At 44.2% G+C, this 26,911-nt stretch overlaps 1 protein-coding gene across 2 annotated transcripts in view; it reads left to right on the top strand.

The window, feature by feature from the left end:
* The window catches only part of GABA-B-R3 (gamma-aminobutyric acid type B receptor subunit 3), a 70,465-nt gene that overhangs the window by 6,199 nt on the left and 37,355 nt on the right, over positions 1-26,911 (top strand). For both annotated transcript variants that reach the window (XM_067769816.1, XM_067769815.1), the window contains exons 2-3: positions 4,509-4,652; positions 13,870-14,145. In XM_067769816.1, the coding sequence (XP_067625917.1) occupies positions 4,509-4,652; positions 13,870-14,145 (420 nt within the window). The remainder of the gene's footprint in view (positions 1-4,508; positions 4,653-13,869; positions 14,146-26,911) is intronic.

The following is a 26,911-nucleotide window of genomic DNA, read 5'->3' as shown; positions in this document are numbered from 1 at the left end:
AAGAAGGTATTTTATCGTTTGATAATGATGGCAGCCATAAATGCTTGGGTTATTTGTAATGATATCAACCGGAACAAGATGCCATTCAAAACATTTTTAGTTAACTTAGCTGAGAAGTTGATCAACGAAGTCTCAGAAACCACTTCCGTTCGCCGATCACTAAAGCCTGGGCGAATGTCACAAACCTCCTCACGTAAGGCAATGTCCTGTTGAAGGTCCTACACGATTGCGTTGTACTAACTGCAGTTCTCAAAATATTCTGACTCGCACTAAAACAATATGTCAGGAGTGTCAAGTGCCACTTTGTAAAATGTGTTTTACTCCATTTCATAGGTGATTTTTATGCATAATAAAAATTTTCACCAAAATGTTCTTCAATAAAATATATATTCAATAAACTATTGTTCATTATATATCATATCTACATTTTTGTGTAAGTTATTATTAATTTAAAAAAGGTGTTTTACCGGACGGTTGGTCCGGTAGGTAGTTGTACTTGTACCACATAACATTCCGCTGTCATCCTCTTATTGTACTTCAGATTTTCTTTGATCGGTATTATACATATCACCTAAATAACCAACTCAAATGAAAATTTGTATTCCATCATAGCTGTGCGAATGTCGGGTCGAAAGGGTTAAGTGCCTTCAACGCAATAAAAGCATGCACCATTATGATATACATATGTCTACCAGACGGGTGTGATGCTATGTAGGTGCCCAATCATATACACAAGAGCCTTAGTATATTACGTTAACATAGAACCTTATAGTACCCAAGTAGGTTTATATTATATGAGGAAGTGAACATTTTACGATCGAAAGAATGTTGACGGCTGTATATAAGCCAAGTGGCACAGTATGAGGGAAGTTCATAACTATGGCTAAAATTAAATAGGTTATTCAAGCGCGTCAAAACACCAGGTCCGGATGGGTTGGCTCGGGTACAACTCCAGCAAATAATCAGGTCTATGGCGACATTCTATTTTCAAAGAAGTTTGTGCTCTTAACTATATTCCACGGCGTTCGAACAGTGGAAGGACTTTGCACGTGAACCCAATAGACTTGAGACTAATTTTTCTGACGTCCTTCCATCGGAGAGGTTCTAAACTAAGTGAGTCCTTGGGAGGAAAATTATCGACATCCCAGCATGTGTATATTAAAGTTGTCTCCCAAAATAGAGAAATCCTTGGCGTACAAGTAATTTACGGTAATAGCGTTACTGAACATTGAGGGAGATTAACAACGTTACGCCCTCTGCGATAACTGATGCCCTATCGGTTTAGGCCGATTCAGGACTAGTGAAACTCGTTTAGCATCTGCTGTAGCGAAGAACGGTTCATGCCGATTTGGCAGGCTCAATGATGGTTAAGCACATATGGCGCGCGCAGATGCCATTTATTGCAAACAAAGGGGGCTGGAGAAGAACTGGACCAGGAGTAAAAGTCTGTCTGTCAATTCAGCAAACACCGTACTGGTTCTGTTCACTAGGAAATACAAGATATCCATGTTTCAGATAACGGTGATAACGATTACTACCCTGATGTTGACGAACACTGCTAAATACCTAGGAGTAATTTTAAATAGGAAAACTCCCCTGTAGGGAAAACGTGTGATGCGTGAAAATAGAACGTTTGCACTGTACAACTCTAGGGGAACTGTTACACGAAAGTGGGGACTATCACCGGATATTTCCCTGTGTCTCCACACAGCTGTGGCTAGGCCAGTCTTTTATACTGGGCTTTGGTCTGGAAGACGAGCTTATATACTAAATAAAACCTTCGGCTATTCCAGAAGGCACAAAGAAATGCTCTAGTCTGCGTGGGGCTTTTGCGCACCACCGCAGCGGAAACTCTGGACACTATTTTTAATGTCTTGCCAATAGGTCTAAAGGCCAAGCGATGCGCAGCCTTATCCGCTTTGTAGCTCCAAGACCTATCCGGGTGGGAAGAGAATATGAATGGCCGTGTATCCATTCTCAAGAATTTGAATTCGCTTTCGTCGGAGTACGATGTTTTCATATCGGATAGGGATTATTGTTTGAAAAAGCCGTCGGAGCTGGGCGGTGGCCTTCAGATATATAGTGATGGCTCCAAAGTGAATAATAAGGTGGGTAGCTGTATCTTTGCATTTAAACTGAAGTAGAATCTATCCTTTAGCCGACCCGAGCATTGTAGCGTGTTTCAGGTGGAGGTCACCTGAGAAAGGCTATTCATGGCTCTAACAAAATTCGCAATTATTCTTATAGCCAGGCTTTACTTAAGGTGATTGGGCCGGTCACCTGTAGGTCCAGGACAGTAGAGAAGTGCCTCAAATATCTTAACGAGATTGCTGAGGGAATTTTCTCTAGACTGGTATGGATACTTGAACGTAGGATATACCGGGCAATGAGATGGTTGTAAAACTCGCCAGAGAAAGCCAATCCGTTAAGCTTTCGTCGGCCTGGAAGAGATTGAGCATTCCGCTCGCTACTTGTTAGCTTATCTTAAAAGGAATTTTCCTTAGGGAAGCAAGTGGAGATGGAGAAATCTTAAATCTTGCTTTCATACTAAGCTCGAGTGGCCTCTGCTTCCACCTGGAAAGTCAGACTTATTACTGGCCACTTAGCGGTCGGGAGACTTGCACAGATATAGGAAAAATAAGACAACAATATAATGATTACTGCTGGAGCTGTAGAGGCGAGGAGGAGTTAGAAACCGTTAGGAAATTTCTGGGATCTCCCTTTTTTGATTAACATTGTGATCTGGCTAATTTGGAAACTAAGAAATTCCTGAGATATGCTGAATCGACCCGTCGGCTTTAGTAGGGGAGATTTTTTTCACAAAGAGTGCTCGTACCGGTGCACGGTGGGGTGTTTGATCAATCTAGCTAGCCAAATTTCGATTTTTCAAAATATTCCAATTTTTTGTTTTTAATATACTCCCTGGTATTCCTAGATGTCCACTGAATAGTATACATACCCCAAAACCCATCTGCAATGTCAACGGAGCTAACCGCGCACATCTAAAATTGTATAAAAATTGTGTGCAGTACGATGAATTTTTGGATTAAAAAGCAATATACCCTTCTAACCTAAATACTTGTTCACTTTTTTATCCTTAATCAAATCTAGTTACATTTTCTTTTAGGACAGGTAAATGTGTTTTTAATTCATACGTTAGATTTTTTATACCGCATGTTTTAACTGAGTTATTCTGTTTGTAATACTATTAATTTTCGGGATTAAATTTTTGAAAATTCTTGCAAACAAAAAAAATATCTTTTTTGCGTGACATAACATGTCAGTATTTTTTTTTTTTTTTTTTTTTTTTGGCAATATATAAGCTTGTGTTTGTTTCAAAGTTTAATAACAAAAACGGTTGCTGATACCCGCGATTTTTTCAGGGGTTATACATTTTGTAAGAGACTGATACCCCTATTGGCAAATCTCATGTATGTTTTTTTAATTTAAAAAGGTGGCAACCTTGTGAAAACATCCTCAGTGGAAACACCTCTGTGAAAAGTCTTAAAATGTAATACTATATCGATGTACCAAATTTCATTCAAATCGGTTAAGCCGTCTCCGAAATCGTAGTGTATATACAAAGAAATATAAAAATAAGGTGGAGTGGCAACCCTAAGTGGCAATCCTACTTAATAATGTCAATGGAATTACAGAGTAAAATGCCTTTCGTTTGATACCCATATTTACATATCTCAGGTAATGCGAAAAATTGACCCCGGGTCCATCTGAAACCGGGGGTCCGATCCATAGTAATTTTGTGCGGAACACCGTGAATTTACTGTCAAATATTACCTTTCATAGCAACGAAGTGAGACAACCACTTTTTGAACAGAAATAACTGCTGTTTTAATTTTGGCCAGCTAGATTGACCAAATACCCGACCGTGCGGGGGCAGCTCTGTCCTAACCTTACCATACTTATGTGAAACTGCCTATCTCCTTGCATCAACTTTTTACTGTAAAATGAAATTGTTATAATAAGTACGCTGCGATGATACGCTTTTCTGACCTAAAGAAGAGAATTTAAAATTTTATTTTTCGATTAATGTTGCGTTTGAACGATAATTTATAATAGTCATGAGTCTCAGACAATACTTATCCACAATGAATCGTATAATCAAGTAAACTAAAATGGATGCAAAATTCAAAATACAAATGCAGCTTTAAAAATGAATTTAAAATATTCCAGGCAACCTATAATCAGACAATAATGCACATTCGTTTATTTGATTTATTAGATACCAGCTTACGGTATGTAGCTTCAAAGCTTATTTCCCTGCAGGGTCTCAACAAGCCTTTAATGAATATTACATAGACGCGCCCACCGTACAACCCAAACAGAATTGGAGATTTGTGCTGATGATGTGATTTTGTATATGAATATATGTACACATGCCTACCAACACAAATATTTAATATGTACATATGTATGTCCTTCAAAATGTACGATTCAAAAACGAAAACTTACATACGCATTATCTTACATTTTCTTTTTCACTTCCTCAGTGTGATCCCGGCGTTGGAGTTGATCGATTTTTTCACGCCATCTACACGCAGCCCCATACAAGGATGATTATGTTGCTGGGTTCTGCTTGTTCGGAAGTGACGGAAAGTTTAGCCAAGGTGGTGCCACATTGGAGTATTGTACAGGTAAAAATTGTAACAATAAAAATAAATCATTCGTATCAACTTATTCACATAAAATATGCAAAGAGTTCAGTGATAAATTGATAGGGGTGCAACAATTTTACTTTTAAGATGTAATAAATCACTTTAAAATTACTTAAATTTGCGCTAAGTCACATCAGTCATTATTTTTAAGTTAAAGCCGCTGCTAGTAAGCAGGTGGAATTGAGTTAACCTAATAAACAATTTTTTTTTTTTTTTGTTTTTGTTTCGTGGAAGGAGGAAATTCTTTATGCACCGACCGGGATATTTAAGCCTCACTGCGAGACTGGGACTCCCTTCTTCCATGAAGGGCTACCCACTAAAACCTAACCTCCAACGGCCCGCGCAAATCCCCGTACCAGGGACCGCGTTTGGCATTACTTCGGGTATGGGTGCGCGCTTCGTGAGCTCTATGGCTGCTCTTACGCTAATGTGCTAGGCATCTCTAATTTACTGATAAGTATATGCCTCACATATGTGCTGACCGTATCCCATCTGTCTCTTCGGCAGGTCATGTGGTTGATGGCTCTGCCCGGGGATAGGTCGTCAAGTACCTCATCTACCCTCCTTCGCTGATCGGAGAATTGCCCGCATTCAAAGAAATTGTGGCGTACATTGTCTATTTTCCCACAGTACAAGTAGCTCGTGTTATCAACCTTACCCATTCTCTGCAGGTATTTGCGGAAGTAACCGTGTCCGTTTAGAAACTGGGCCAGGTAAAAGTGTACATCTCCGTGTAGTCGCTTCAACCATGTATTCAGTTCAGGGATTAGTTCCATAGTCCAGTTTCCTACGATGATGTTGCTCCACTGTTCTTGCCAGCGTCCAAACCTGTACAGAAAAAGTACCAGTACAAGTTTAAGTATCAGTACCTTAGTACTTCGAAAAATGAGTACAAGTACAAGTACCGAAGTACTTGTACTTGAATTGTTGAAGTAAAAGTAAAGTACTTGTAAGTACTTTCGAAGTGCTTTGATAAGTATTGAATTGTTTTGAAGCGGATCAACCAGCACCCTTATGATCACCTAACTTTGACAAAAAGGTTGAAGAAGAGTTTTACAGGTATTTTAATGATACATCAACTGATTTCAATATGCTTCAGAGTTATCCTCTTGTGAAGGACCTATCCCTCAAAATGAATACGCCCTTAGCTTCCTCCGACCCAGTAGAGCGTTTATTTTCCTTAGCAGGCATTGCTTATATTCTTCGAAGGCAATAAATGACGGAATTTTCTTTTAAAAAGCTAGTACTAATGAAGGCAAACACAAAACTACTTTAATATTGTTAGCTGTTGTACAATTTATAATTTTTAATATGTTGTTTTACTTCTTGTCTTGTCTGTGTCTAATATGAATTTTACTCAAACTTTGATTTTCCATCTATGAATCAAACTGACACATTTTATTAGAAAAAGTACTTTCGTATACTTGCAAGTATTTCGTAAATATATCTACATGTACTTTCGTATTCGACGTACAAGTACTGTAGTACTTATACTTTGTACTTAGATTTGAAGTACTTGAGTACTTGTACTTCTTTGGTACTAGTCAAGTATGTACTCAGTATTTTACAGGTCGGCCAGCGTCGAATCGATTACTCTAATTGTTAGCCCTGGATTTTTTCAGAAGACTTCTCGTCCTCTTTCCATCATAGTTTGGCCAAATGGATTTTTATATTGCACAGGTGGTGATGTTATTCCACTTTGTTTGTGCTTTCTTCAAGTAGAAGCTTTGGATATTCCCCTTGGCTACTGCTAAGGGTATGCCTACTTCGACACTGGTTATTTCCTCGTTCATCTCCGATGAGCCCCTGCGTGCTAGCTCGTCGGCCTTCTCGTTACCCTCTATCCCCCTATGACCCGGGACCCAGATAACGCGTAGTTCTAGATTGGTGGATATCTGGGATTTGAGTCGCTTACAAGCCCACACTAATTTTGAGTTAATGTGTGGCGAGGAATGCGGTTTTATCGCTGCTTGGCTATCCGACAGGATGCAAATTTTACCAGCTACACGCTGCACTGCGATGGGAGGCTGAATGATGCAGACAAATCTAGGGACTCAGAGAAGACTCCGGCCCCCACTCCCGATTCCATCTTGGAGCCGAAAGTGAATATTTGGATGTCGTCGACCCTTATGCCCGGATTTCTCTTCCACTCGTTCCTGCTTGGAATTGCGGTATTACAACCGTACTCAAACTTCAGTTTGCGAAGGTAGTAATCTGTCTCGGTACTACATGTACCATCCGGAAGTTTTTTTAGGATACTACTATACCCTTGCTGAGTATCCTTCCAACACCCATACTCCCTGAGTCTCAGTGCGGTTTGTTACGATGTACAAAGTATATGCATTTCGATCGGTAGCAGGTGCAAACTGGGGTCTAAAGCAGCTGTGGGGCAAGTGCGTCCGGCCCCTATGGCACCAACACACGCAGTTCGCTGGACTTTTTGCAGGCTGGTGAGATTGTAGCTCTTACTTAGAGCTTCCCACCAGACTATGGAACCATAGGTAAGCACCGGTCGCACCACCGCCTCGTACATCCAAAGTACCATGCTTGGCTTGAGTCCCCATTTCTTACCAAACATTGATTTTTTTTTTTCTCGGAAGTTGTGGCAGCGCACTGCCCTCAAGTGGCCCGATGAAACCAGGCTAATCCTGTTTTTGTTTTTTTTTTTTTAATTCATACATACTTTTTTTTTTTTATCCTAATTCGTATTTATGTGTTATTTATAATTTTTTTTCTTACCGAGTATTTGAGAGGCAGTGGCTTCTTAAACGCCGAGATCTAAAACCGCTCAGCTACAGAGAAACTCATCAGCTGGGAAATATGGATTCACAAAATACAATAGATAAAAGTATAAATATAATTTTTTAATTATTAAGAGAACATATAACCGTCTTTTTTGTGGCAAAGAGCGAGTCCGAAATATCAATTATTCTCGAGTGAGATTTATAATCTTCACACAAACATAGAAAAGGTTCGTGTAGTTGGAAATTGCTTCTGCATTGTTTAAGAATTATAGGTTTATAATGCCTTGAAACTCGGCATGGAACATTCAAGTTTACTTCGTTCAAAAGAAATGGGCTTGAAATCGATCCATTTAAAAGTCTAGCAATAAATAGTACACCTAGCATTTCTCTACGACTTGCAAGGGTAGGAAGGTTTACTAGTTTTAATCGATTAGTGTAAGGGGGAAGATTATACGGAGAGTCCCATTGAAGATTTCTCAATGCGAAAAGTAAAAACTCTTTTTGAATTGATTCTAGTCTATCCACATGAAGGCGATGCAGGCATAGAAGCGATGCAGGCCTTCCGTACCCGCTCTTCGATGCATACTTTCCAATTCAACTTGCAGTCAATTGTTAGTCCCAGATACTTGGTACTCGATGACAGGGTTAGTTGCTAGCCGTTTAAGAATGGTAGTCTGAAGGCAGGTGGCTTGTACTTCCTCGTGAAGAGAAGCAGGTCCGTCTTGTCGGGATTTAACCTAAGGCCACATCCCTGTGCCCACCTGCTGTGTTTAGCCTAGGCCCTTTCCATGATTTCGCTCATTACGGAGGGGAAAGGACCAGAGACTAAGATCGCCACGTCGTCGGCATAAACCACGATCTCAACCCCCCCCTGCGTTAAGTTTTCCTAAGATTTCATTTATGGTGATCAACCAAAGCAGAGGTGAAAGCACCCCACCCTGTGGTGTGCCTCTGCATACCTGCTTGCCAACACTAGCTCCGCCTAGCTCTGCTGTTATTTCGCGGTTGCGAAGCAGAGTTCAAATCCATAGCCGTAGTGGTTCTTCAACCCCTGCCCTACCGAGGGCAGCCTCAATCGCTTCAGCTCTTATATTGTTAAACGCGCCTTCCACATCAACAAACGCAGTCAGAGTGAACTGCTTGTGATGAAGGGACTTTTCCACCGTTCGAACTACCTAATGTAGCGCGGTTTCTGGGGATTTCCCTCTCAGGTACGCGTGCTGTGCCGTGGTAAATGGAGCCTCACCAAAAGCTCCCGTATATGTATATCTAGTAGCATTTCGAACGTTTCAGAACAAAGGACGCGAGACTTATTGGCCGAAAGTTTTTGTCTACTTCATGCCCCCTTCTGCCGGCCTTAGGGATGAAAACCACCCTTGTTTTCGTCCACGAGACCGGAATGTGGTTGAGACGAATGCATGCCTCGAAGATCTCCTTTAGTTCCTTAACCAAAGATTTCTGAGTCTTCTGCAGCATAATAGGTAGAATACCATCCACGCCCGGTGATTTATATGGAGAGAAGCTATCTATTGCCCAGGCATTTTTTTCTCCGCTAGAAGGTTGTTTATGAGGCCAACAGCTACTTCCTGATGTGCCGTCTTTGTATCGCGTACTCCCTCCCCCGATCCATTCGGGAAGTGAGCATCTACAAGGATGTTTAGATTCTCAGCCGCCGATCCTACCCATGTTCCATCGGCGCTTGACAAATGTATTGTTTGAATGACTCTTGGCAAGAATCTTTGCCATCCTGGCTGAGTCCTTCGTGGACTCAATCGACTCGCAGTGTTCTCGCCAGGAGCTTGATTTTTCTGTCCATATGGCTTTCTTATACTCCCTCAGAGCCGTCCTGCACTCCTGGAAATCGTTCCTGAAGTGACAGTCGTTGAAGACCCTCCTCAGCTTTGGCCTCAGGTCGCTGAAATTTTTGTCTCATCACAGTGGGAAGGTCTTTTTGCTCCTCGAATTTGGACAGGCTACTTTAAAGGCCACCTGAAAACTTTTCTCCAGGGACCGAACTCGGTCGTCAAGACTGTCTGTAGATTGTATAGGCGTTCTACTTCTATGGATCCTATCGCTGATTATCTTGTAAAATAGGCTCCAGGACGTCCGTTTAGGGTTTCAGTGCGGCTGACTTATTTCTTTTTCCCAGTCTATGTTGAAAAGGATCAACTGGTGATCCGAGAGGGAAATTTTTTTCGACACCTCCCAGTTTCTTACCGTAAGCTCCTGGGAGTCAGATGTTAGTGTTATATCAAGGACTTCCTCCCACCCTGGGTAGTTCGCCGTACTCGAAAAAGTAAAGGTGGGAGAGCTGCCCTTGTTACATACGTAAAGGTTGTGAGCTAATATAAATTCAAACAGAGACTCACCCCGTTCCTTTATCTCGCTGCTCGCCCAAACCGCGTGCCTTGCATTGGCGTCGCAACCCATCACGACCGTCTCCTTCTAGGTTATCTGTGCTATCATTTGCGTGACCTCCTCTGGCCATAAAAGCCGAAGCGATCGTCATGCTTCTGCCGCTTCTTGATTCGACCTTGACCAAAGCAACGTCGTAACTACTGAAAGAGAAAGCATTAATAGTATTCCTAATGAGGATACAAGCCCTAGGTTTACCTTCTCCATGTGTGTAAAAGAGGTTATAGTTTCGGGTATTTAGGCCCATAACCTGTGACCGCCAGACCCATGGTTCCTGCACTAGGCATACATCAATGTCCTCCTCCCTGAGGAGGACCAGCAGGTTATCCGAGGCGACTTTTGAGTGCTGCATATTATTTTGAGCCACCCTGATCATTGGGTTAAGACTCGCCTGCTCGCCTTCCGAGGATTGACAACCCATCCTCGCCCAGCTCCGCCAGGTTGAGCTCCCCCAGGAGTTTGTTTGCGTCGCCAGAAGATCGTCTTCAGAGAGCGTTCCCCCTCCTTTTCATTATCTTTATTTGCTTTGGGCAAACAGTTTCCACGAGTTTGCATGGAATGGTTAGCCAGCCCCCGACAGAGGCAGCATACCAAGATAAGGCACTTATACAACCGACCGCGCATCGGAGGGGACCGTTCGCGATCAGCCTTTCAGTATACACCCGCTGACCACACAGCCATCGGCACGGGTACCTCAACACCTTGGCTTGGGTGTTGTTGGTGCGGCAATCCTCACATCTCCTGCAGCGACAAGTAATGCTTTCTTCTGAACACGCTATCGACCCTGTAGGATATATGGGGCTTTCCTCTTAGTTCGTCTCATGTTGGGACCCCTCCACAGAGCAGATTCCAACATGATACTTAAGCCCCTTCTCCACGACAAGGCGACGAACATTGAAGGGGGAAAGTAAAGTTAAAATCAAAAAAAAAAACAATATAGACATTTTAAATTCAAGATTTAGTTCAATTTATGGAAAACATTTTTATTTTTATACTCAGTTGAGCAGAGCTCACAGAGTATATTAAGTTTGATTGGATAACGGTTGGTTGTACATATATAAAGGAATCGAAATAGATATAGACTTCCATATATCAAAATAATCAGGATCGAAAAAAAATTTGATTGAGCCATGTCCGTCCGTCTTCCGTCCGTCCGTTAACACGATAACTTGAGTAAATTTTGAGGTATCTTGATGAAATTTGGTATGTAGGTTCCTGAGCACTCATCTCAGATCGCTATTTAAAATGAACGATATCGGACTATAACCACGCCCACTTTTTCGATATCGAAAATTTCGAAAAACCGAAAAAGTGCGATAATTCATTACAAAAGACAGATAAAGCGACGAAGCTTGGTAGATGGGTTGAACTTATGACGCAGAATAGAAAATTAGTAAAATTTTGGACAATGGGCGTGGCACCGCCCACTTTTAAAAGAAGGTAATTTAAAACTTTTGCAAGCTGTAATTTGGCAACCGTTGAAGATATCATGATGAAATTTGGCAGGAACGTTACTCCTATTACTGTATGTGCGCGTAATAAAAATTAGCAAAATCGGAGAAGGACCACGCCCACTTTAAAAAAAAAAATTTTTTTAAGTAAAATTTTAACAAAAAATTTAATAACTTTACAGTATATAAGTAAATTATGTCAACATTCAACTCCAGTAATGATATGGTGCAACAAAATACAAAAATAAAATAAAATTTCAAAATTGGCGTGGCTCCGCCCTTTTTCATTTAATTTGTCTAGGATACTTTTAACGCCATAAGTCGAACAAAAATTAACCAATCCTTTTGAAATTTGGTGGGGGCATAGATTTTTTGACGTTAACTGTTTTCTGTGAAAATGGGCGAAATCGGTTGATGTCACGCCCAGTTTTTATACACAGTCGTCCGTCTGTCCTTCCGCATGGCCATTAACACGATAACTTAAGCAAAAATCGACATATCTTTAATGAACTTAGTTCACGTGCTTACTTGAACTCACTTGATCTTGGTATGAAAAATGAACGAAATCCGACTATGACCACGCCCACTTTTTCGATATCGAAAATTACGAAAAATGAAAAAAATGCCATAATTCTATACGAAATACGAAAAAAGGATGAAACATGGTAAGGTAATTGGATTGTTGTATTGACGCGAAATATAACTTTAGAAAAAAACTTTGTAAAATGGTTGTAACACCTACCATATTAAGTAGAAGAAAATGAAAATGTTCTGCAGGGCGAAATAAAAAACCCTTAAAATCTTGGCAGATATTACATATATAAATAAATTAGCGGTATCCAACAGATGATGTTCTGGATCACCCTGGTCTGGAAAACGCCTTCACATATACAACTACCACCACTCCCTTTTAAAACTCTCATTAATACCTTTAATTTTATACCCATATCGTACAAACTCATTCTAGAGTCACCTCTGGTCCACCTTTATGGCGATATCTCGAAAAGGTGTCCACCTATAGAACTAACCCGCACGCCCTTTTAAAATACTCATTAACACCTTTCGTTTGATACCCATATTGTACAAACAAATTCTAGGGTCACCCCTGGTCCACCTTTATGGCGATATCTCGAAACGGCGTCCACCTATGGAACTACTGATTTCTCCCTTTTAGAATACTCATTAACACCTTTCATTTGATACCCATATCGTACAAACGCATTCTAGAGTCAACCCTGATCCACCTTTATGGCTATATCCCTAAATGGCGTCCTAAATGGCGTCATAAAATACTTTTTAATGCCTTTCATTTGATACACATGTCATATAAACACATTCCAGGGTTTCCCTCGGTTCATTTTCCTACATGGTTATTTTCCCTTATGTTGTCACCATAGCTCTCAACTGAGTATGTAATGTTCGGTTACACCCGAACTTAACCTTCCTTACTTGTTTTTTTTTTTTTTTTTGTAAACTAAGTACCTCAGGGTCTGCGGTATACTGTGCTGATCCAGAAATGAACAGAGTCTATAGGCTGCCGGACTACTGTAGCGTTTTAGACTGAGCGAGATTAAGCGAAGGCGCGAGGTTCACATAATCAACCAAGCGGGAAGGCGTGTGTTCAAGCGCGGGGCTGTAAAGTGTCGAAGATTATGTGTATCATTGAAAAGAGAGGACTTGCTTGCTTGCTTGTATCATTAGAAAGAGAGAACTGTAGACTCATGACGTGTTTTCTGGGTTTTCTGCCTGGACAATGCCTTCTGGCATCACATCCCTTTAAATTAGGCTTGGCCAGTGATAGCAGATGTAGGAAGTGCGGGTTGGAGGAGGAACCGATCGAGCACGTTCTGTGCTCGTGCCCTGCGCTTGCCAGGCTAAGGCTCCAGCTGTTAAGAGTGATACAGCTGTCAAATCTAGAAGCAGCAAGTGGCTTAAGTCCTAGGAAGCTTTTAGCATTTGCCAAGAGGACAGAGTTAATTTATAACATAGATCGTGCTTTTTGATAGGGTTTTTCAGTTTGGTCGTTAAAACAAACTTCTGATAACACTACGGACTCATTCAGTCTAGTGAGGTCCTCATGGACCGGCCAGTTCAACTTAACCTAACCTGACCCGGCAATTACATTTTTTAGGATTTCCCCAACGTTTCTTTATCAACTCTTTTATTCAGGATAATAAGCTTCAATCAACAAGATATTCAATGCAATGTGGCACAGTGGCACATAACTAATTAAAGGGGCGCATAGATTTATAATATAAAACATCCTTCCAAATCCGCTACTCCACTCTGTCTACTACTTTTTATATCAAATCATAATGCAATTTATTAATGTTTTTTTGTAAGCAAGCATAAAGTTTGTGTTTGCATTTTATATACCCACCTTTTTTCGATCGATTTACCCAAAACTTATAACGAAGAAAAACGATTGAAGGAAATACTCAAAAAAGTTTTCCCACGACGGTTTTTATTATGATTTTGTATCGACTGTTTAATGTAGCAGGCACATTATGTACATACATATGTAGTATGCATTTTTGTTTATATATGTATAACTAACTATACCTTGGTTTCGCTTTATTCCCGCAGGTTTCATTCGGTTCCACTTCACCGGCGCTCAGTGACCGCAAAGAGTTTCCAAACTTCTACCGTACGGTCGCGCCCGACTCCTCGCACAATCCCGCCCGTATTGCGTTTATTCGTTTCTTTGGTTGGGATACTGTGACAGCATTTTCCCAAAACGAAGAAGTTTATTCTTTGGCTGTAAATGATTTAGTAACTGAACTGGAGGCTGCAAATATTTCTTGTGAAGCAACAATAACATTTGCGGCGACAGATTTCAAGGAGCAATTATTACTCTTAAGGGTAAGTAAAGTTATGTAAAGCGAAAATGGCACGCGTGTAAATTGCCAACGCTACAGAGAAACGTATGCTCCTTATATAAGTATGTATATAGTTGAGTTCAGAAATTTTCACACTCAAGTGAAATATGAAAGAAAAGCAAGATAAGATTTTACAGTCTGTTAGTTCATTAAGCTCCTTTCAAAAACATAAGTACACATTTTATTGCTTGTATTTTGGCTGATACTTTGGAAATATTCCGTAAATTTCATAAAAATATAATTAAGTGTATGTCTGTGGTGGAGCGAGTTTGTTTGCAGTTGTTGCCTTGGTTGTAGTTACGGTATTGCATTCTAATTCTTGGAGTTTAATATGCTATAGGTTGAAGTAATCGATGTATTGTCGCGATAATTAGTCTTTAAAGTCGGAAAGTTATAACTAATTTTTAGAGTTTTAAATTGAATAAACACAAAATCTATTTCAAGGAAACACAAATCGATACTGCTGAACTCAGAAATTCTGTAAATTTTGCATCCCTTCAAGTATGTCATTGTTAGATACGTAATTTAACGTGAAATTATTTCCAAGTTTTATTTCGGGAATAAAAGAGCATATAAAAGGCTATCAGAACGTATCAAACTAAAGATATATATCCATACTAGCCTTTACCCGCGGCCCCGTCCGCAAGGAGAAAATTAAATATATGGGATATTCACGTTAGCCTGCTTATCAAGTTATCTGTTTAAAAAGATGTTTCTGTCCAATACATTTTATTTTTGTAATTGAGTAAAAAAAGAACTAAATGAGCTGATAACCTGACAGGATCCCCAAATGATCCCGAAATTATCCAGAAAAATCCACGAAATGACCCCGACGCTATCGCGGACAGATCCCGAAAACCATTTAGAAATGCCACGGAAGGGTCTCCAAAAGTTCCCGGAATAGTCCCAAAAACCCGAAATGACAACGATACGATTCTAGACTTATCCAGAGAACCACAAAGAAATGATGCCTGAAGGATACCAAAATTATCCCGAAATAGTCCCGAAAAAGTTCCGAAATGACCCTGACGGGCTCCCGGACGGTTCTCAAAAACCATCCAGAAAATATCCAGGAAGGGTCCTTAGGGGATCCACGACGGATCGCGAAAACCATACAGAAATGATTCCGGAAGGGTCCCAAAATGATCCCGTATGAGTCCCGAAAAAGTCCTGAAATGACCCCGACGGGATCCCAGACGGATTCCGAAAACTATCCAGAAATGATGCCGGAAAGGTCCTCAAATGATCCCCTAATAGTCCCGAAATGACCCTGACGGGATCCCGGACAGATCTCGAAATCCATCCAGAAATGATCTTGGAAACCCAAAATAATCCCGAAACAATATCTGAAAAGTCCAGAAATTACCCCGACGGGATCCCTCACGGATCCCAAAAACTATCCAGAAATGATGCCGGAATGTCCTCAAAAGATCCCCTAATAGTCCCGAAATGACCGAAAACCATCCAGAAATTATGCCGGAAGGGACCCCAAATGATCCCGAATACCATACAGAAATGATGCCGGAAAATACCCCAAATGATCCCCAAATAGTCCCGAAAAAGTTCCGAAATGACCCGGAAGGGATCCCGGACGGATCCCGAAAACCATCCAGAAATGATGCCGGAAGGTACCCCAAATGATCCCGAAATAGTCCCGAAATGACCCTGGCAGGATCCCGTACGGATCCCGAAAACCATCCAGAAATGATGCCGAAAGGCTCCCCTAATTATCCCGTATTAGTCCCGAAAAATCCCGAAATGACCAAGACGGGATCCCGGACGGATCCCGAAAACCATCCAGAAATGATGCCGAAAGCGTCCCCAAATGATCCCGTATTAGTCGAGGAAAAGCCCCGAAATGACCCCAACGGGTTCCCGGACGGATCCCGAAAACCATCTAGAAATGATGCCGGAAGGTACCCCAAATGATCCGAAATAGTTCCGTAATGAACCTGACGGGATCCCGGACGGATCCCGAAAACCATCTAGAAATGATGCCGGAAGGTACCCCAAATGATCCCGAAATAGTCCCGAAATGACCCCGACGGGATCCCGGACGGATCCCGAAAACCATACAGAAATGGTGCGTCCACAAATGATCCCGTATTAGTCGAGAAAAAGTCCCGAAATGAACCCGACTGGTTCCCGGACGGATCCCGAAAAGCATCCAGATATGATGCCGAAAGGGTCCCCAAATGATCCCGTATAAGTCGATAAAAAGTCCCGAAATGACCAAGACGTGATCCCGGACGGATCCCGAAAACCATCCAGAAATGATGCCGAAAGCGTCACCAAATGATCCCGTATTAGTCGAGAAAAAGCCCCGAAATGACCCCAATGGGTTCCCGGACGGATCCCGAAAAGCATCCAGATATGATGCCGAAAGGGTCGCCAAATGATCCCGTATTAGTCGAGAAAAAGTCCCGAAATAACCCCGACGGGATCCCGGACGGATCCTCAAAATCATATAGAAATGGTTCCGGAAGGTAACCCAAATGATCCCAAAATAGTCCCGAAATGACCCTGATTGGATCCTGGACGGATCCCGAAAACCATCTACCAATGATGCCGGAAGGTACCTCAAATGAACCCGCATTAGTCCAGAAAAAGTCCCAAAATTACCCTGAAGAGATCCCGAACGGATCCCGAAAACCATACAGAAATGATGCCGAAAAGGTCCCCAAATGATCCCGTATAAGTCGAGAAAAAGTCCCGAAATGACCAAGACGGGATCCCGGACGGATCCCGAAAACCATCCAGAAATGATGCCGAAAGCGTCCCCAAATGATCCCGTATTAGTCGAGAAAAAGTCCCGAAATGACCCCGACGGGTTCCGGACGGATCCCGAAAACCATCGAGAAATGATGCCGAAAGGTACCCAAATGATCCCGTATTAGTCGAGAAAAAGTCCCGAAATGACCCCGACGGGATCCCGGACGGATCCCGAAAACCATCTAGAAATGATGCCAGAAGGTACCCAAATGATCCCGGAATAGTCCCGAAATGACCCCGACGGGATCCCGGACGAATCCCGAAAACCATCCAGAAATGATGCCCAAAGCGTCCCCAAATGATCCCGTATTAGTCGAGAAAAAGTCCCGAAATGACCCCGACGGGTTCCGGACGGATCCCGAAAACCATCGAGAAATGATGCCGAAAGGGTCCCCAAATGATCCCGTATAAGTCGAGAAAAAGTCCCGAAATGACCAAGACGGGATCCCGGACGGATCCCGAAAACCATCTAGAAATGATGCCGGAAGGTACCCCAAATGATCCCGAAATAGTCCCGAAATGACCCCGACGGGATCCCGGACGGATCCCGAAAACCATCCAGAAATGATGCCCAAAGCTTCCCCAAATGATCCCGTATTAGTCGAGAAAAAGCCCCGAAATGACCCCAACGGGTTCCCGGACGGACCCCGAAAAGCATCCAGACATGATGCCGAAAGGGTCGCCAAATGATCCCGTATTAGTCGAGAAAAAGTCCCGAAATAACCCCGACGGGATCCCGGACTGATCCCGAAAACCATCCAGAAATGATGCCCAAAGCGTCCCCAAATGATCCCGTATTAGTCGAGAAAAAGTCCCGAAATGACCCCGACGGGTTCCGGACGGATCCCGAAAACCATCGAGAAATGATGCCGAAAGCGTCCGCAAATGATCCCGTATTAGTCGAGAAAAAGTCCCGAAATGACCCCGACGGGATCCCGGACGGATCCCGAAAACCATTTAGAAATGATGCCGGAAGGTACCCCAAATGATCCCGAAATAGTCCCGAAATGACCCCGACGGGATCCCGGACGGATCCCGAAAACCATCCAGAAATGATGCCCAAAGCGTCCCCAAATGATCCCGTATTAGTCGAGAAAAAGCCCCGAAATGACCCCAACGGGTTCCCGGACGGATCCCGAAAAGCATCCAGATATGATGCCGAAAGGGTCGCCAAATGATCCCGTATTAGTCGAGAAAAAGTCCCGAAATAACCCCGACGGGATCCCGGACGGATCCTCAAAATCATATAGAAATGGTGCCGGAAGGTAACCCAAATGATCCCAAAATAGTCCCGAAATGACCCTGATTGGATCCTGGACGGATCCCGAAAACCATTTAGCAATGATGCCGGAAGGTACCTCAAATGAACCCGCATTAGTCGAGAAAAAGTCCCAAAATTACCCTGAAGGGATCCCGAACGGATCCCGAAAACCATAAATGATGCCGAAAGCGTCCGCAAATGATCCCGTATTAGTCGAGAAAAAGTCCGGAAATGACCCCGACGGGATCCCTGATGGATCCCGAAAACCATCTAGAAATGATGCCGCAAGGTACCTCAAAGGAACCCGTATTAGTCGAGAAAAAGTCCCAAAATGACCCTGAAGGGATCCCGAACGGATCCCGAAAACCACACAGAAATGATGCCGAAAAGGTCCCCAAATGATCCCGTATTAGTCGAGAAAAAGTCCCGAAATGACCCCGACGGGATACCGGACGGATCCCGAAAACCATTTAGAAATGATGCCGAAAGGGTCCCCAAATGATCCCGTATTAGTCGAGAAAGGGCCCCGAAATGACCCTGACGGGATCCGGACGGAAACCGAAAACCATCCAGAAATGATGCCGAAAGGGTCCTCAAATGATCCCGTATCAGTCGAGAAAAAGTCCAGAAATGACCCCCACGGGACCCGGACGGATCCCGAAAACCATCCAGAAATGATGCCGGAAAGGTCCTCAAATGATCACCTAATAGTCCCAAAATGACCCTGACGGCATCCCGGACAGATCCCGAAATCCATCCAGAAATGATCTTGGGATTGTCCCAAAATTATCCCGAAATAGTCTCGGAAAAGTCCAGAAATTACCCTGACGGGATCCCGGACGAATCCTGAAAACCAATCTTAAATGATGCCGAAAAAGTCCCGAAATGACCCTGATGGGACCCGGAAAGGATCCCGAAAACTAACCAGAAATGATGCCGGAAAGGTCCTCAAATGATCTCCCAATAGTTCCGAAAAGACCCTGACGGGATCCCGAACGGATCCCGACAACTATCCAGAAATGATACCGAAAGGGCCCGCAAATGATCCCGTATTAGTCGAGAAAAAGTCCCGAAATGACCCCGACGGGATGCCGGACGAATCCCAAAAACCATCCAGAAATGATGTCGGAAGGGACCCCAATGATCCCGAAAAAGTCCCGCAATTATTCCGACGGGATCCTGAACGGATACCAGAAAACCATCCAGAAGTGATGCCGGAAAGGTCCTCAAATGCTCACCTAATAGTCCCAAAATGACCCTGACGGCATCCCGGACAAATCCCGAAATCCATCCAGAAATGATCTTGGGAAGGTCCAAAATGATCCCGAAATAGTCTCGGAAAAGTCCCGAAATTACCCTGACGGATTCCCGGACGAATCCCGAAAGCCATCCTTAAATGATCCCGAAAAAGCCCCGAAATGACCCTGACGGGATCCCGAAAGGATTCCGAAAACTATCCAGAAATGATGCCGGAAAGGTGCTCAAATTATCCCCTAATAGTCCCGAAATGACCGTGACGGGATCCCGAACGGATCCCGACAACTGTCCAGAAATAATGCCGAAAGGGTCCGCAAATGATCCCGTATTAGTAGAGAAAAAGTCCCGAAATAACCACGACGGGATCCCGGACGAATCCCAAAAACCATCCAGAAATGATGCCGGTAGGTATCCCAAATGATCCCGAAATAATCCCGAAATGACCTCGTCGGCATCCCGGACGGATACCGAAAATTATCCAGAAATGATGCCGGAAAGGTCCACAAATGATTCCCTAATTACCCTGACGGGATCCCGGACGGATCCCGAAGACCATCCAGAAATGATGCCGAAAGGGTTCCAAATGATCCCGTATTAGTCGCGAAAAAGTCCCGAAATGTCCCCGACGGCATCCCGGACGGATCCCGAAAACCATCCAGAAATGATGCCGGAAGAGCCCCAAATGATCCCGAAAAGGTCCCCAAATGACCCCGACGAGATCCCGGACGGATACCGAAAACCATCCAGAAATGATGCCGGTAGGTACCCCAAATGATCCCGAAATAGTCCCGAAATGACCCGTCCGGATCCCGGACGGATCCCGAAAACTATTCAGAAATGATGTCGAAAGGGTCCCCAAATGATCCCGTATTAATCGAGAAAAAGTCCCGAAATGACCCCGACATACTCCAGAAAAAGATCCGAAATGGCTCCGAGGGAATCAACGACGGATCGCGAAAACCATACAGAAATGATTCCGGAAGGATCCCAAAATTATCCCGAAATAGTCCGGAAATGACCCAGATGGGATCCCCCACAGATCCAGAAATGATCCCGGAAGGGTCCAAAAACTATTCCGGAAAAGTAACAAAAAATCCCGAAATGGCTCCTACGGCATCCCGGACGGATCCAGAAATTATCTCGGAAGGGCCCCAAATGATCCCAAAATGGTCCCGAAATGACCCTGATGGATCCGGCAAACCATCAAGAAATTATGCCGGAAGGGTCACCAAATGATCCCGAAATAAAACAGAAAAAGTCACGAAACGACCCCTAGAGGATCCCCAAATGATCCCGTATTAGCCCCGAAAAAGTCCCAAAATGACCCTGACGGGATCCCGAAAGGATTCCGAAAACAATCCAGAAATTATGCCGCAAAGGTCCTCAAAAGATCCCCTAATAGTCCCGAAATGACCGTGACGGGATCCCGACAACTACCCTGAAATGATGCCGAAAGGGTCCGCAAATGATCCCGTATTAGTCGAGAAAAAGTCCCGAAATGATCACGACGGGATCCCGGACGAATCCCAAAAACCATCCAGAAATGATGCCGGTAGGTATCTCAAATGATCCCGAAATAGTCCCGAAATGACCTCGTCGGCATCCCGGACGGATCCCGAAAATTAACCAGAAATGATAACGGAAAGGTTCCCAAATGATCCCCTAATAGTCCCGAAATCACCCTGATGGGATCCCGAAAACCATACAGAAATAATGCCGAAAGGGTTCACAAATGATCCCGTATTAGTCGCGAAAAAGTCCCGAAAACCATCCAGAAATGATGCCGAAAGGGTTCCCAAATGATCCCGTATTAGTCGCGAAAAAGTCCCGAAATGACCCCGACGGGATCCCGGACGGATCCCGAAAACCATCCAGAAATGATGCCGGAAGAGCCCCAAAATGATCCCGAAAAAGTCCCCAAATTACCCCGAGGAGATCCTGGACGGTTCCCGAAAACCATCCAGAAATGGTGCCGGAAGAGCCCCCAAATGATCCCGAAAAAGTCCCCAAATGACCCCGACGAGATCCCGGACGGATCCCGAAAACCATCGAGAAATGATGCCGGAAGAGCCCCCAAATGATCCCGAAAAAGTCCCCAAATGACCCCGACGAGATCCCGGACGGATCCCGAAAACCATCCAGAAATGATCCCGAAAAAGTCTCCAAATGACCCCGACGAGATCCCGAACTGATCCCGAAAACCATCCAGAAATGATGCCGAATGATCCCGTATTAGTCGCGAAAAAGTCCCGAAATAACCCCGACGGGATCCCGGACGGATCCCGAAAACTATACAGAAATGATCACGGAAGGGTCCCAAAATGATCCCGAAATAGTCCCGAAAAAGTCCTGAAATTACCCCGGCGTAATCCCGGACCGATCCCGAAAACCATCCAGAAATGATCCCGGAAGGGTCTCGATATGACCCTTACGGGATTACAAATACGGTGAAGCTAATTATAAAACCATGTTAATAAGGCAGCAGACGCATTGGAGCGAATAAAAAGTTACATAGAAACATACAGGTAAAGCTAATAAAAGCGTGCTAATAAAAACAATTGACGGAGGGCGGATGGCGGGAGTAGAGGAGAGGACCACTGATCGTTCCTCCAAAATTGTCTAGATCTCGTTCTGTATGTACCAGATACCAAAAACTATTGATTTAGGAGACAATTTATATTAAGTTATAACAATTTATAGATTTTACACCAGAGGGGTAGATAAAGGGGGGCTGGCGGAGGGTGTCACTGCTTACTTTGTAAGCCCTCGACTTATTTGACGCCTTGAGTCTGTGATATTGGTATACGTAAAGTTATAATGTGTAAAAATTATTGAAAAATAATTTCTCGAAGGGGTCGTGGGACCTCCGCCCCTCTTTCCATGTTCGAAAAAAATTTCGCTAGTAAACTACTGTCTGTGTCCCAAATTTCATCAAAATCCGTGTAGCCATTCTGGCGTGATTCAGTCGCAAAGACGAAAAAATATAATAATTAAATTATAACTGTTCCTAGGGGGCGGGGACCACGCCCCTTTTGGAAAATATATAGCTAGTAGATCCTTCTAGACTATTGGCTATATGTGTGCAAAATTTCATCCAAATCGGTCCAGCCGTTCTTGCGTTATTGAGTCACAAAGACAAACGTCTGGACAAACATCCAAACATCTTCACATATATAATATACTTGCCTTTACCCGCGGCCCCGTCCGCAAGGAGAAAATGAAATATGTGGGCTATTCACGTTAGCCTGCTTATAAAGTTATCTGTTTAAAATTTTTTTTCTGTCTAATGCATTTTATTTTTGTAATTGAGTAAAAAAAAGAACTTTATGAGCTGATAACCTGATAGGATCCCAAAATGATAACGAAATTATCCAGAAAAAGCCACGAAATGACCCCGACGCTATCGCGGACGGATCCCGAAAACCATCCAGAAACGCCCCGGATTGTTTCCAAAAGTTCCCGAAGTAGTCCCAAAAAAACCCGAAATGACAACGACACGATTCTAGACTTATCCAGATAACCACACAGAAATGATGCCTGAAGGGTACCAAATTGATCCCGAAATAGTCCCGAAAAAGTTCCGAAATTACCCTGACGGGCTCCCGGACGGATCTCAGAAACCATCCAGAAAATATCCAGGAAGGGTCCCTAAATTATCCCGACTAACTCCAGAAAAAGTTCCGAAATGGCTCCGAGGGGATCCACGATGGATCGCGAAAACCATACAGAAAAGATTCCGGAAGGATTCCAAAATGATCCCGAAATAGTCCGGAATTGACCCAGATGGGATCCCGCACAGATCCAGAAATGATCCCGGAAGGGTGCAAAAACTATCCCGGAAAAGTAACAAAAAATCCCGAAATGGCTCCTACGGCATCCCGGACGGATCCAGAAATGATCTCGGAAGGGACCCCAAATGATCCCAAAATGGTCCCGAAATGACCCTGATGGATCCGGCAAACCATCAAGAAATTATGCCGAAAGGGTCCCAAAATGATCCCGAAATAATACAGAAAAAGTCACGAAACGACCCCTAGAGGATCCCCAAATGATCCCGTATTAGCCCCGAAAAGGTCCCGAAATAACCCCGACGGGATCCCGAACAAATCCCGAAAACCATCCAGAAATGATGCCGGAAGGAATCCCAAATGATCCAGAAGTGACGCCGGAAAGGTCCTCAAATGATCACCTAATAGTCCCGAAATGACCCTTAAGGGGTCATGGACGGATCCCATAAACCATCCAGAAATGATCCCGATATATTCCCGAAGAAGTCCCGAAATGACCCTGACGGGATCTCGAACGCACCCCTAAATGACCCTGACGGGATCCCGGACAGATCCCGAAATCCATCCAGAAATGATCTTGGGAGAGACCCCAAATGATCCCGAAAAAGTCCCGCAATGATTCCGAGGGGATCCTGATCGGATACCGATAACCATCCAGAAGTGATGCCGGAAAGGTCCTCAAATGATCACCTAATACCAAAATGACCCTGACGGCATCCCGGACTGATCCCAAAATCCATCCAGAAATGATCTTGGGAAGGTTCCAAAATTATCCCGAAATAGTCTCGGAAAAGTTCAGAAATTACCCTGACGGGTTCCCGGACGAATCCTGAAAGCCATCTCTAAATGATCCCGAAAAAGTCCCGAAAAGACCCTGACTGGACCCCGAAAGGATCCCGAAAACTATCCAGAAATGATGCCGGAAATGTCCTCAAATGATCACCTAATAGTTCCGAAAAGACCCTGACGGGATCCCGAACGGATCCCGACAACTATCTAGAAATGATGCCGAAAGGGCCCGCAAATGATCCCGTATTAGTCGAGAAAAAGTCCCGAAATGACCCCGACGGGATGCCGGACGAATCCCAAAAATCAGCCAGAAATGATGCCGGAAGGGACACCAAATGATCCCGAAAAAGTCCCGCAATAATTCCGACGGGATCCTGAGCGGATACCGAAAACCATCCAGAAGTGATGCCGAAAAGGTCCTCAAATGATCACCTAATAGTCCCAAAATGACCCTGACGGCATCCCGGACAGATCCCGAAATCCATCCAGAAATGATCTTGGGAGGGTCCCAAAATTATCCCGAAATAGTCTGGGAAAAGTCCAGAAATTACCCTGACGGATACCGGACGAATCCTGAAAACCAATCTTAAATGATGCCGAAAAAGTCCCGAAATGACCCTGATGGGACCCGGAAAAGATCCCGAAAACTAACCAGAAATGATGCCGGAAAGGTCCTCAAATGATATCCCAATAGTTCCGAAAAGACCCTGACGGGATCCCGAACGGATACCGAAAACTATCCAGAAATGATATCGAAAGGGCCCGCAAATGATCCCGTATTAGTCGAGAAAAAGTCCCGAAATGACCCCGACGGGATGCCGGACGAATCCCAAAAACCATCCAGAAATGATTTTGGAAGGGACCCCAATGATCCCGAAAAAGTCCCGCAATTATTCCGACGGGAATCTGAACGGATACCGAAAACCATCCAGAAGTGATGCCGGAACGGTCCTCAAATGCTCACCTAATAGTCCCAAAATGACCCTGAGGGCATCCCGGACAAATCCCGAAATCCATCCAGAAATGATCTTGGGAAGGTCCCAAAATGATCCCGAAATAGTCTCGGAAAAGTCCAGAAATTACCCTGACGGGTTCCCGGACGAATCCTGAAAGCCATCCTTAAATGATCCCGAAAAAGCCCCGAAATGACCCTGACGGGATCCCGAAAGGATTCCAAAAACTATCCAGAAATGATGCCGGAAAGGTCCTCAAATGATCCCCTAATAGTTCCGAAATGACCGTGACGGGATCCCGAACGGATCCCGACAACTATCCAGAAATTATGCCGAAAGGGTCCGCAAATGATCCCGTATTAGTCGAGAAAAAGTCCCGAAATGGCCCCGACGGGATCCCGGACGAATCCCAAACCATCCAGAAATGATGCCGGTAGGTATCCCAAATGATCCCGAAATAATCCCGAAATGACCTCGTCGGCATCCCGGACGGATACCGAAAATTATCCAGAAATGATGCCGGAAAGGTCCACAAATGATCCCCTAACAGTCCCGAAATTACCCTGATGTGATCCCGGACGGATCCCGAAAACCATCCAGAAATGATGCCGGAAGAGCCCCCAAATGATCCCGAAAAAGTCCCCAAATGACCCCGACGATATCCCGGACGGATCCCGAAAACCATCCAGAAATGATGCCGGAAGAGCCCCCAAATGATCCCGAAAAAGTCCCCAAATGACCCCGACGAGATCCCGCACGGATCCCGAAAACCATCCAGAAATGATGCCGAAAGGGTCCGCAAATGATCCCGTATTAGTCGAAAAAAAGTCCCGAAAGGACCACGACGGGATCCCGGACGAATCCCAAAAACCATCCAGAAATGATGCCGGTAGGTATCCCAAATGATCCCGAAATAGTCCCGAAATGACCTCGTCGGCATCCCGGACGGATCCCGAAAATTATCCAGAAATGATGCCGGAAAGGTTCCCAAATGATCCCCTAATAGTCCCGAAATTACCCTAATGGGATCCCGGACGGATCCAGAAAACCATCCAGAAATGATGCCGAAAGGGTTCCCAAATGATCCCGTATTAGTCGCGAAAAAGTCCCGAAATGACCCCGACGGGATCCCGGACGGATCCCAAAACCATCCAGAAATGATGCCGAAAGGGTTCCCAAATGATCCCGTATTAGTCGCGAAAAAGTCCCGAAATGACCCCGACGGGATCCCGGACGGATCCCGAAAACCATCCAGAAATGATGCCGGATGAGCCCCAAAATGATCCCGAAAAAGTCCCCAAATGACCCCGACGAGATCCCGGACGGATCCCGAAAACCATCCAGAAATGATGCCGGGAGAGCCCCCAAATGATCCCGAAAAAGTCCCCAAATGACCCCGTCAATATCCCGGACGGATCCCGAAAACCATCCAGAAATGATGCCGGAAGAGCCCTCAAATGATCCCGAAAAAGTCCCCATATGACCCCGACGAGATCCCGCACGGATCCCGAAAACCATCCAGAAATGATGCCGAAAGGGTCCACAAATGATCCCGTATTAGTCGCGAAAAAGTCCCGAAATGACCCCGACGGGATGCCGGACAAATCCCGAAGACCATCCAGAAATGATGCCTAAAGGGACCCAAAATAACCCTGAAAAAGTCCCGTAATGATCCCGGCAACCATCAAGAATTTATCTCTCGAAGGTACGCAAATGATCCCGAAAGTACCCCGACGGGATCCCGGACGGATCCCGAGAACCATCCAGAAATGATGCCGGAAGGATCCCCAAATGATCGCGAAATAGTCCCGAAATGATTCCGGAATAGTCCCGAAAATGTTCCAAAATAACCCCGACGGGATCCCGGACGGATCCCGTAAACTATACAGAAATGATCCCGGAAGGGTCCCAAAATGATTCCGAAATAGT

Source organism: Eurosta solidaginis, chromosome 2 (assembly GCF_040869045.1).
Source record: "Eurosta solidaginis isolate ZX-2024a chromosome 2, ASM4086904v1, whole genome shotgun sequence".
Lineage (NCBI taxonomy): Eukaryota > Metazoa > Arthropoda > Insecta > Diptera > Tephritidae > Eurosta > Eurosta solidaginis.
This window is presented reverse-complemented; position numbering and strand designations above follow the sequence as displayed.